The sequence below is a fragment of the Salvia splendens genome, chromosome 19, assembly GCF_004379255.2.
Source record: "Salvia splendens isolate huo1 chromosome 19, SspV2, whole genome shotgun sequence".
Taxonomy (NCBI): domain Eukaryota; kingdom Viridiplantae; phylum Streptophyta; class Magnoliopsida; order Lamiales; family Lamiaceae; genus Salvia; species Salvia splendens.
In genome coordinates this window covers 15954980-15967737 of record NC_056050.1, presented here as the reverse complement: position 1 = coordinate 15967737, position 12758 = coordinate 15954980, and the positions used below count along the sequence as shown (strand labels likewise).

Here is a 12758-nt window from a genome sequence, read left to right as displayed (position 1 = left end):
TGTCAAGTTTTAGAACTCTGATGTTTTCTTTAATCCGTTGGACTATTTTTTTATTCGAACTATGTTGCTTCATGATTTAAGACTATGATTTGTTAATGAAGTTCGTCTTTTGATCTACATTTCGTACCCCTTTGATTGTTTTCCCCTTTCTTCCCCGCTTCTTAAATCCCCCATTAGTCGTGATCCACCGTACTTTCTATCCTTAGGAAGTGCGGTCGTGACAGAATGGTATCAGAGCAACTTTTCCTTCCGCTCTGGACCGAGAGTCTTTTATTCAATCTAGTCTAGACTCGTTTCGTTAGACTAAAAGAGTATTCATTGAAGGCTCAACATTCCGTCTCGTCGCGCTCAACAAAAGAGAAGGTAAAATGTTTGAAATGATGAATGTTTATGCAATTGATGATGGACGTGATAATGAATGGAGTATGATTGAGATGTAGACTTTAAAGGCCTTAGATGTAGGCTGGTTATACGCGCGAACTATGTTTCCTATTAAGGCAATATACTTATCGATGGAACGAATGAGGCATAGCAAAGAGCGAATTATAAGGGGCGTGATGAGACGACAAGAACAAAAAGAATACGAGGAAGATTTCAAGAAGTGAAAGATAGCGAAGACGGAATGAAGTTCAAACGCAAAAGATGGTGCAAGACAAGGAATGATGACGCGCAGTGCGCGAGTTAAGTTAATATAGTCTAATCTCGCATAAATTGTTAGGAGTGGCAGCGATGTGACTTTGAACTACAATTAAACGACATGAGGAAGCTGCTTGGAAGACAAGACGATGGAAAAATTCTATACTCGAAGGACGTAAGTAAATTTCGGGACGAAATTTTTGTTAAGGTGGGTAGATTGTAACACCCCGACTTTTTCTACTCTTTTTATTGTGTTCTTGAAAGGACCGTCGTTTGTACACTTGAAAATTTTTTCGACCTTGTTTCTTTTGTCGAGAGAATAATTTTACAATTTGGCTTTGGGCTATTAATTTTAAGAGTGTTGGGTCATCCAAATTTTCTTATTCTTTAACCAACTTAGCCAAACTCTACAATTTACATGTTGGGCCCAATTTCATCAAAGAACTTTAAGTTTCCAAGCCCAATTCATTTTATTTGGAAACCACACTTTGAAGCCCAATTAGAGATTAATGATTTCTATACCTGCATCCTTTCCTCAACCCCACGACACCTTCCACCCTTCATCTTCCACCTTCCAACTCCCTCAATTAATCCTACAACCAAAAGACACCCCATTTAAACATCCACCCTTTCACTTCTCTTCTCACTTTATACTTTACAACAAGAACAAAGAGAGAGAGGAGAAGAAACCGAGAGATGAGGGGAGAAGAAGAGTGAGGCAGCGGCGATGAGGAAGAGAAATGGCGACGTTAGAAGCGTGAGGGCTCCGGTTCAATCGAACGCAGCAACGTCAGTTCAGCGGCAACGATCCAGCAGTGGCGACGAACAGTGGCCCCCTTGCTGCGTTTTGAAAACTGAAACGAAAGAACATATTTTTGAAGGAGAACTTATCTTTCGGGGCGGTTCGGAGTTGGTTCGGGGCTGTTCGGAGATGTTTCAGGGGCTGCCGTGTCGTTTCGAGGTTGAATCGGTGAGGAACGATGGCTGTCCGAACAGCAAACAGACAATGCAGTGGCTAATTGCGAATGACGGCGACGCTGCGAGACCTTCGACTGCACAGCAGCGACGACGCAGCAGCGCCGAGCGTCTGTGGTGGACACGGGTGACGAATCGGAGTCAGCAGCGGCGACGTCGGCGGCGAACAGGCTGACCAACGGGCAGTAGCCGACGACGACCGATCTGGACCGTGAGTTGCAGAGTTTACAGTGATGGAACAAAACGAATTGATAGAGAGATGAGTGATGGTGGTCGAAAGAGGAAAGGGAGCGACGGCGGAGCAGCAACGTTCGTACAGCAGCGTCTTCCGGCTCTGTGCAGCAGCCAACAACAGCAACAACGTGCAGCAACGGGCCGAACAGCGATGGCACCGCTCGTCTGCTCGACGAATTCCGAACAGTAAGTTCCGACACGTTTTTGACCGACCAAATGAACTCCGATTTGACCAATTCTTTTTCCTGAGTAAACTTCATGATGTCTTCTATGTTGTGTGTAATTTTCAACCCTTTTGGATTAAAGATGAATTTTTGGTGAATTTTTGAAGTTAACTGCGCAACTCTGCCGAAAATGTTTTCTCGACCAGTAGGTTACGTGGTTGTTTTGACTGACCTAAAAGGTGTATTTGGACATGAAATTTTAACTGGAAGTCCTTTGATGAGTCTTCTGTATTGTGGTAAAGTTTTAGCCCCAACGGAAGTCGGATGATTTTTAAATGATTTTTATAAAATCGTTGCGCAGTGCTGCCAGTTTTCAAATGAATTATATATGTGATGAAGTGATAGGATATGCAAAGATGTATGTTATGATGTGATTTATGTGATTGGAAAATATGTTGATATATGTGCTATGTAAATTTTTAAAGGTGAAACATCGCAAGTGAATCGTGATCGCAAGGGAAAGAAAGTGTTTTCGGATTAAGCACTCGAGGTGGGCTTTATTCTTTAAACTCTATTATTTGCATGTATATGAAATGGAGAGATAAGGGTGGTTTCAAATGTTATGTCATGCCGAATTTTATGTTTTGAAATGCCTATCTGATTGTCTACTGGGGAGTGAGTCCCTACTAGACTTTGATGGTTAACGAATTCGGGTCTAACTAGGGAGTGAGTCCCTACTTAGGCTAGTGCACTGATGGGGATCGTGAGCCGTTCTTTGTGGTCGGCCGGTCCAGTGATCGAGTTTGTGGCCACATTCTCGTTTCACATATGATGGTTCAGATATGGTACATGATGGGGAATGATGATGATGTTTGCATGCGCATGCACCTTTTGATGGAAATGATTTTAGTGGTTCTCGGCATTTTAAAGTAAAACCCGAGTTTCACTTAACGATGGCTGGCATAACTTAAATGATATAACTGTTTTGGCATGAGTTCACTGAGTGCATCAAGTACTCAGCCCCTGCATATGTTTTCCCTATGTGCAGGTTGAGCGTTGACGAGGACGGAGGATGTTGAGCATTTGGACAAAGACTATTCAATTAATGTTCCGGTTGCTATTATGTCTTCATACATAGTAGTAGCTAACTCTCAAATGCTTCCGCTATGTCAAGTTTTAGAACTCTGATGTTTTCTTTAATCCGTTGGACTATTTTTTTATTCGAACTATGTTGCTTCATGATTTAAGACTATGATTTGTTAATGAAGTTCGTCTTTTGATCTACATTTCGTACCCCTTTGATTGTTTTCCCCCTTCTTCCCCGCTTCTTAATTCCCCCATTAGTCGCGATTTTCCCGTACTTCCTATCCTTAGGAAGTGCGGTCGTGACAACTCCATCCGCCCCCGATCCCGCTCCCGCTCTCGCTCCCTTTGTGCCACCTCAACCCCCACCAACTCGTTGTGGGGGGTTTTGGCCCAACTCAATTAGGCCGATAGGTCAACTATGACCCCCGAGCAACTTCGACCGCATGTGGCAATGATACGGGGTCTCCAAAGAACATTGGGGGTAGAGCCGGATGAATAGTCTTCCACGGGGGTATTTTTAGCCTTTAATTATGTAATTTTTATTTTTTAGGAGTTTAATTATTTAATTTTTATTTTTTAGGTGTTTAATTACGTAATTTTTAATTTTTAGGATATTAATTATGTAATTTTTAATTATTAGAATTTTAATTATGTAGTTTTTAATTTTTTTTGTAATTTGTAATATTATTCCGGATATTTTTAATGCATTTTAATTTTGTAGAAATGTTTTTTATTTAAATTGAATAATAGAATGGTGGGACCCTTAAGCTTGTCCTTGCGGAAGAGCACGGATGTAGGTGTTGTGCTCTTGTCTAAGAGCAGGGAGTAAAAAAGTAATAAAAGTGGGTCCGGACCCACATCCATGCTCGTTGGCAAGAGCACGGATGTGAATGCTCTAAGTCCCGTAAAAATCACCTGCAACATTTCCTATAACATATCCGAATGCACTAATAAAAAAGTGACGATGACACTTTTTAAGATAAACAAAAAGACTTTACTATCGTTTTTCTTCTAATATTTTCCTTTTTTTTCCTCTCTCTCACGTGTTATTTTGTCATATTGCATTATAAATTACTCCTTCCGTCCCAATAAATATGAAACATTTGGTTTCCGGCACTGAATTTTATGCAGTTTTGTTTTGTAAGTTAATGATGAGAGAATAAAGTAAGAGAGAAGAAAAGGTAGAAATAGTGTTGTTTCCATTTTAGAAAACGTTTCATTTTTAATGGAACAACCCAAAAAGGAAAACGTTTCATTTCTAATGGGACAGAGGAGTATATTTTATTAAAGAGAAAATAAATAATAAAGACTTAAGTCTTAGATATTAAACTATAGGGGTGTGATCAATTGCTAATTACAACTAATTTTAAACCATAAGATTTGTAGAGATCTAGTAGTTTATAAATTGACATGTGTAATTTCGTTTTATTATTATTTAAATTTAAAAAGATATGAAAACTATTAAAATTAGGGTTTTGGATCAAAATATCAATATAGAGTATTAAATATATCAATACGATTAATTGAATATGTCAACACAATTTCATATTGACATTGTATAAACATTACATTGACATATTATGATGGCTACATTGACATTAAGTTGACTCCCCAAAAACACAAAAATTCAAGATTTTTTTCAAATTTTGACATCGGAACATATGCAAGTGAGATCTCGTTAGAATCCTTATTAAATTATCTTTAATTTGATATAAGTTGTGTTAAAAAATAATTTAAATTGAGATAGTTATAATCATTTAAAATTTTGGGAAATTTTTTAAAAGTTGTAACTAATTTTACTAAATGACATTAATACCCTTAATTGACATTTTTTATACATTGTATTGATCTTGTGCCTTGATTTAATGATCTAATGCTTATCAGTTTAGCTGTAGTTAGCAATTTAAGGATAAGTTAGCAATATAGCACACCCCTTGAACTATAATTTTATATTTACAAACTTTAGTTTAAAGACACACAAGGACATATAATTTTCATCTTCTTATATTATTATCACAGGGGTGTGTTGTATTGCTAACTCACTCTTAAATTGCTAACTACAACTAAATAATAGGCTTTGGATTATTAAATTTAGGCACAAGATCATACAACCACGAATATCAATACAATATATAAAAAATATCAATTAAGGGTATTAATGTCAATTGACAAAAAGATAGTTATAACTAACTTTTAAAAAATATTTCAAAACTTTAAATAATTATAACTATCTCAATTTAAATTATTTTTTTCACACAACATATATCAAATTAAAGATAATTTTATAAGGATTCCAACGAGATCTTACATGCATATGTAATTTTTTAAAAAAATTATAAATTTTCATATAATTTCGACATACAACTTAATGTCAATATAGAGAATATAATATGTAAACATAATATGTGTACAATGTCAATACTAAATTGTGTTGACATATTCAATTCATTGTGTTGATAACTTTAATACACGATACTGACATTGCGATTCAAAACCCTAAATGTGGTGTTAATCTTATATTTTTAATATTAAAATATGAAAAATAAAATTAAACATGACAAATTATAGGTCGTTAGATCTCTTAATTCCTATGATCTTAAATTAGTTGTAGTTAACAACTAAAGGGTGAGCTAGCAATTGATCACGCCCCCTCGTAGAGAAAATACATACAAAAATATAAAATATACATTTTTACAAATATAAAATAATATAAAAATCACAATATTTTTATGAAAGAAAAAGTTAAATTTAATATTATATTCCTTCTATCTAAGAAAAATAGTCTCTCTAGTCTTATCTATATTCTTAGCATTTATCTACCTTTTCTTTAATTTTTTCCTATTTTATTTATTTTTTTCTTTCTTTCTTTTATTTTGTCCACTTTTACCATTCTATTTTACTTAATCACTCTCTTACTAAAACTTTTACCATTCTATTTTACTTAATCACTCTCTTACTAAAACTCGTTGTGAATCTATGAAATTATTTTTATTAGAAAGACAGTATAGAAATGAGAATAAATTAAACGGAGTAAGAGAAATAGTTTAAGAGTAAATGTAGTAGAGTACATTTGACCCTTTATTTTAAGGAGTGTACACTTGTCACTTTTTTATGTATTACTAGATGTGATAGAAATTGTTGATTGTTGAAGGTGATGCTGATATGATCCTCGTTCTTGATTTGACGTTTGACGTGATATGGAATGAACGAAGCTACAAACAATTGTGAAAAGTCATTTGACAAGTCGATAAAAAAACTCAATAAATTGAAAAGTTAAAAGAAAACTCAATAGATATAAACTCATAATATTATTAATCTTCAAATATGTGGTTTTTGGTTTAACAATGAGGTTTATAGGGTAACTGAACCAACTAAGTAGTTGGGTTTATTTTTCACCATTAACAACATAATTTAGTTTGATTGCCTAATTGTTCTAAAGAAAATGTTAATTACTATACAAAACGTTTACCATATCAATGAAAATCGATTCTCGCCTCTTCATAAGCTGCATATTAAAGAAAATCGATTCCTCTCCTATTCACCGCAGAATCAGATTCTCTTCTTCATTGGCTTGATAGTTACAGTACAAATTTGCAAAATTTCCCTCTGAATTGGTTTCTTGGAAATGATACATGTTGCCACTTTTATATTGAAATAATTTCTCAAGATGTTATAACAGAATCATCAAGATGTTACTCAACCACAAAAACTAGTTTAATTAATAATTACAACTTGTCATCTCTTGTTGTATTTTGCTATAAACATAATGTGATGCAATAACTATGTATCTACTTTCAAAACTCTGTCCTTCTTTAAAAATCATGAATCACAATAGATATAGCTATAAAACCTCAAAAAATCAAACCAAAACAGTTATATACCTAATAAAAGGTCACTGGTTATCTCATCAAGCAATCCATTCAGCATCTGTCTTTCCACATCTTTTACCACAGTTTCCATTTCAGGAAATATGGACATCATTCTGCTCCATTCCAAATCCCACATGCAGTTCACATCAGGATCCTCATTGTAAATGTCTTTGTTGAGCATTCTATGCAGTCCAGCTGCCACATCACTCTCATCACTCCCATTCATTCCATAGCATTTCAGCAATTCCAAGTTCTTGCAGAGTTGCCTCACCAAATCATCCAATGACCTTATCTTTACCTTACTTACTCCAGTCTTCATGTAGGGGTTATTCGTGAATTCATGCCGCCTTGCCTTTCTCCTCATCACTTCATTCGCGGAGTCCAGCACGAGCTTCTTGCCTGACACTTCGTTTTCATGATCAGCGGCATGGAGGAAGCTGACAGGTATGTTGAGCTTGAAGAGAGCCTCTGCTGTGCTAAGGAACATCTGGCTTTTTATCACCGTCTCCTTGAGGTCTCTTTCCGGTTCTGTCAGTTGCTCTTGTCTCTTCGATTGTACGCACTCATGTTGAAGAAGTTCTCGTTCAGTGCTCTCTTCACAGGTTTGAGCAAAGGATACAAGGAAGATGTAAGATTAAATGTAGTCTTAATGTGAAAACATTGACATTGTATAGATTAGAAGCTTACCTATGCTTTGAACACCTTTGTTTTGTTCTTCTTCAACATTAAGTGTACAAGGCGGTTCCTCCTCCTCCTCGAGATCATCCAGTACACTCTGCCAAGCCAGTAAAATAAGACATAAGCGATGATAAACTTTAATGTGATTCATTAGAAGTATAATGTGAGCTTACGTTGTTTAGGTTGAGTTTGTTCTGTCTCTTGTCAATTTCGGACTCATTTGCTACAGCGCTGTTTAATACGATCGCCTGGTCATCACCAGTTTCTATATCTACATCCGGCTTCGCTGGTTCAGCGATCATTTCTGATGCGTTGGTGACTTCTTTTTCTTCTTTGACCTTGAGATCACTTGGTTCCTCTGTCTTTTTGGATGCGCGGCTTTTATTTTGCATCTGCTGTTTCAGACCTCTCAATATTTTGTCTGGTCTTTTTGCAGTACCAATAGAATTTCTTCTAGTCGCGAGTACTTCTATCTTTTCAGGAATCTCTCTTCTCTGAACCTTCCTGGTAACAATTCTCCTGTGTGGGTGAGGCCTCGAGTGGCTTCTCTTCTGCAAGCAGTCGACTGCTCCCCTCTTCTATACCGCTTTCAGTTTTAGATGTGCCCTGACTTTGCCTTTGTGTCCGGGGACTTTCTGGATAGATTGCAGTATTCTGCGAGTTATCAATTGTGAGTTCAGCATCTTGATGTCGTCTGTGAACAGAGTCTCTCACGGGAACTTTCGTTGATCTCCCATCACCAGGAGTGGATTTTTCGCATGGTAACTTCTTCTGCTGATTCGTGGCTGCACTTCTCTTGGATTTTGAAGCATTTATGTTTTCCACTTGTTTGCCCTCATGGATTTTTGCCACCAAATTATATTTCTGAAGCTGCTGTGGTTTATAGTCGACAGAGTTCTTATCTTCAGCGCGGTCAGGTCTTTTAGTGATCTGTTCTTGATTTTTCGGAACATAGTTATTTGCATTCCTCTTTTCTACTGAATTTGCACTCACCACTTGCTCAATCCTATTGCTTGTTTTCCCTTCTGCTTTCAGCATTGAGCTTTTCTGTGCCCTTTTGTCCTCTCCATGAGTTTGTTTCCTCGTGTTTTCATTGAAGCTCGAGACTCCATCGACATGATTAGTGTGGCTTTGTTGTTTCTTTATCATGATGTTTGCTGGCTCGATGCTCACTGCTTGCATTTTAAAATCTTTACGCAGCTGGCTCCTCTCCGAGTTTACCATTTTAGAGGCGCCATCCTTCGTTTCATGGCTCTTTTCAGGTTTGATCTGTTGCTTGGGCTCTCTTCTTGGCTGCATCTTGTTGGTGCTAAGATCAGATCCATTGTTCCTAGTCTCTCTAGTCATGGGTTTTTTCTGCTTGCCACTTCCGTTCGATACATTTTTCCCACCTATCGAGCCCTCCTTCAGAGGAACTTCTTCGAGCCCCATAAGTTTAGCTATCACATTTGAAATCCTTCCCTTCTCTGGTGTGGACTTTGATAAACTTAAGAGACTGTAATCCTCGACATAGCTATTAGACCTCGTATGAGGAATCAGTTGCGAGTTGGTGATAATAGATTGGTCGGACGTTTCATGTCTATATGGTAGAGCTAGCTGTTGCTGTCTCGTTCCACCCTGGACCGCTCGGGACTTCCCTGAGGTTCTATCAAAGGAGAATCTAGGCCGATCCAGCTTCCACTGCTCGACTATTTTCCCGTTGTCATCATCCTCATCCTCGTCTCCATCCTCTCCAAGTAACTTTATACGGCCTTTCTTCTGTGAACTGTTCGTGAACTCTGAAGCGTCCTGTAAGCTCACGAGCATCCTCAGGGACTCTTCCAAATCAATTGCGCCTTTCAGCAGCTCTCTCCCAATTTCAATCGAGTTTCTGTCCAAGTTAAGGCCGTTGGAGCAGGCGCTAAGAATCTGGTTGAGCTTGTGAACTCCTTTCGATATTTCATTGACATGGATGTTAGGAAACGAACCAGCTGAGGTATGATTGTAGAAGCCGGTAGTCTCCATTTTCCTCGAGTTTGGTGATCTTCGGCCAAATCTGTTGAAGAAATTTACTAGTGGATTGCTGCTGGAGCCGCTAATGGTACTGAGATTTCCACTATTCTCAAAGGCGAAAGCTATGGCCATCGACAGATCTCTGACTTGCTTAGAGCTTTGCCTGCCCTCGTAGACAATGATCTGGCTCGAAGTGTCTTTCGTGTTCACTGATCTGCTGCCTCTCGTTGTAGAACTACCCTGCAGGAATGAATGATGTGATGATCAGACCACTGGTTTCAACTCAATGATAATTGCATAAAAACGACATCAATACTTACGGAATCTAGGACATTCATTTGTCGAGCGCCCCTTGATGTCCCGCGTGTGGCTGTTGTTCACAGATTCGTGAGACCTTAACGGTGAAAGGCTAACACAACAACCATAGGAGTTTACATACAAAATCACCTTAATCACTGTTTTTGTGCCTCAACTTTTTGTTAAAATTATATCCTTTTCAATCACTGTTACACTTGCTTCTTTCTGTTCACATTCTTGATCATCTCTATGTAACATAGCTATTAGAGTTCTGTGTTCCTAACGTTGCCTCGAGAAGATGTTTATCGATTCAATCCGAATCCCCTTAATCTTGTCATGCAACTAGTGTTCCTTAGAGTTAAGTCAGTAAATATGAACGAAAAATGACAAGCAATATTTTGTTGGATTAGAGAGGAAAAGTGTTAGGAGAAGTTCACCTCTAGATGTTTGGCTCGACTGTCGACTTGAGGTCTGAGTGGCGGCCATCCTTTCCTTGCGCTGGCGCAGATCATTCAGCAGTTTCTGCGCAAAATCTGGTTTCGTCGTCATGTTGCTCATTCTCACAAGCTTCCCAAAATTGAAAAGTAGAGATAAAAAATACAGGTAGTTATGATTTTGGTGGCTCTTGAAGAGAATTGTGAATGAAATTTTAGTGTTTCTGGGAATGAGTTGTAGCTATACTTTGGTGAGAAGGTTGCATCATGCTTGTTGAAATGTAATGTGGGAATCAAAATGAAGATTGAATATGTAGATATGTTTATTTATTTATATTATTAGTTGTTAAAGGTTGATGTAAACATAATGAGGGAGGGGAATTTGAGTTGCTCTTGGTGGAGAATTGGAATAATTTGCTTCCATTCCACTCCAAGCAATGGAGGGATGCAGCTTTAGGTTTTGACTTGTGGGTTAAGATTTCTTCTCAAGTGACGATTACAGTTTGTTTGCTATACACTAACTCTTCTTCATATGTCTCATTTTACTTGTCCAGATTTAAATTTACTTGAAAGAATGATTTCTTTGATTTAAATGCCTTGCTTTCTATAATCTAATAGTGTGGCGGCATAAATATTTGATAAACTAACTTAATCAAATAAGTAGAATTGAGATCATGGGGTTTTGAATATTTTGATCAATCACTAACTAGTAATCTTAAATTAAGACAAATTAACTATTAGATTTGGAAATCTACTACTGATTGAAATACTGATTGAAATAATATGAAGTGTATTATATTTTAAATTTAAAAAATTATTGAATAAACTTAAAGCTATTAATACTAATTATCAGATAAGTTAAAACTAACCACTTTATCTCCCCTCAAAATCATCTAAAACTATAAATTTATGTAACTCTCTCGATTTAAATTATTTTTTCATAAAAAGTATGTCAAATTAAAGGTAATTTTATAAGGATTCTAATGAGATCTCAATGCATATGTTCGAACGATGACCAGATGATTAAATTTTTATAATTTTAATTTTAATTTTCGTAAACGTTGATCAATATATTTTATATCGATAAATGCATAAAAATTTTCAAATATAATGCAAATACAATATCAAGAAAACTGCGTTGAAGTTTTCATATACTTGTGTTGATATTTTTAATACACTATGTTGATATCAGAAAAATCTTGAAAATTATCATATCATGACATATTAGCGATTTTGCCTTTTTATTGATGTTTTATCTACTATTTATTAAAATTCATGTGATTTAACATCTAATGATAGGATTGATCTTAAATATGTGTTGAAATACTATATCCATATTTTAACATAATCCTGGGATGGTATCCTCTCAAAAGAAACCACCCATATAAAACAAATTACTATACAGTTCATGAAAAATAATTTTAAAAAATCATGTACTAAAATTTTGGTATATCAAAGATATAAAACGTATTCGGCCAGTAAATCGGTAGAGCATCAACATCCGTGCTCTTGCCAAAGAGTACGAATATGGGTCCGGATCCACTTTTATTAATTTTTTACTCCTTGCTCTTCCTTAAGAGCACAACACCTGCATCCATGCTCTTCCGCAAGGACATGCTTAATGATCCCACCATTCTATTATTCAATTTAAATAAAAACATTTCCACAATATTAAAATGCATTAAAAATACCCGAAATACTATTAAAAATTACATAATTAAAATCCTAAAAATAAAAAATAAGATAATTAAAATCCTAAAAATTTAAAATTACATAATTAAATTCATAAAATTAAAAAAAACCCACTACTCGTGGCCGAATCTCACCCAAATGTGTTTGATTAGGTCTTCTTGGAGCTCAATGTGGGTTCTGGTATCGCGCATTGTGTGTCTTGTTTCGATCCTCTCGCCCACCGTCGTATGCACACCTCGGCGTGGGGGAGACCTCGCGGTTGAGCTTCCGGCTTCATTCTCGTCGTAAAAGTTAGCCGCCATCGGTCCTTCATCAGCTATAATCATGTTGTGCAAGATAATACACGTGTACATGATGTAGGCGATATTCATAATGTACCAAAGCCGAGACGGGGCATTCACTATGTTGAATCGGGCTTGAAGGACCCTAAAAGCTCTTTCGACGTTTTTCCGAGCAGACTCTTGACGCTGCGCAAAAGGAACCGGTCTCAGGTCTTGCGGATTGCTGAACGTCTTCACGAAAGTTGACCACCTTGGGTAGATACCATCGACGAGATAGTAACCCATGTGGTATGCATTTCCGTTGACGGTGAAGTCGATCGCCGGTGCTACACCATTCAAAACATCATTGAAGAGTGGTGAAGGATAGAGTACGTTCAAGTCGTTGTTAGATCCGGCAACACCGAAATGTGCATGCCAAAT

General features: G+C 36.9%; 2 protein-coding genes across 4 annotated transcripts; both read right to left on the bottom strand.

Moving 5' to 3' along the window:
- Positions 1 to 6791: 6791 nt before the first annotated feature.
- On the bottom strand, positions 6792 to 8171 carry LOC121779352. The gene is made up of 3 exons (XM_042176683.1): positions 7816 to 8171; positions 7652 to 7739; positions 6792 to 7558 (listed from the first exon to the last, which is right to left on the bottom strand). The coding sequence occupies exons 1-3, from the start codon at positions 8032 to 8034 to the stop codon at positions 6969 to 6971; spliced, it is 897 nt and encodes a 298-aa protein (XP_042032617.1). The 5' UTR covers positions 8035 to 8171; the 3' UTR covers positions 6792 to 6968.
- Positions 8120 to 10644, bottom strand: LOC121779351 (micronuclear linker histone polyprotein-like). 3 transcript variants are annotated; one of them, XM_042176682.1, is made up of 4 exons: positions 10369 to 10644; positions 10082 to 10273; positions 9955 to 10004; positions 8120 to 9874 (listed from the first exon to the last, which is right to left on the bottom strand). In XM_042176682.1, the coding sequence occupies exons 3-4, from the start codon at positions 9970 to 9972 to the stop codon at positions 8120 to 8122; spliced, it is 1773 nt and encodes a 590-aa protein (XP_042032616.1). In that variant the 5' UTR covers positions 9973 to 10004; positions 10082 to 10273; positions 10369 to 10644. The 3 variants fall into 3 exon arrangements, with proteins under 3 accessions (XP_042032616.1, XP_042032615.1, XP_042032614.1); XM_042176681.1 differs by having other exon boundaries at positions 9955 to 10273; XM_042176680.1 differs by lacking the exon at positions 10082 to 10273.
- Between the last annotated feature and the right edge of the window lie 2114 nt (positions 10645 to 12758).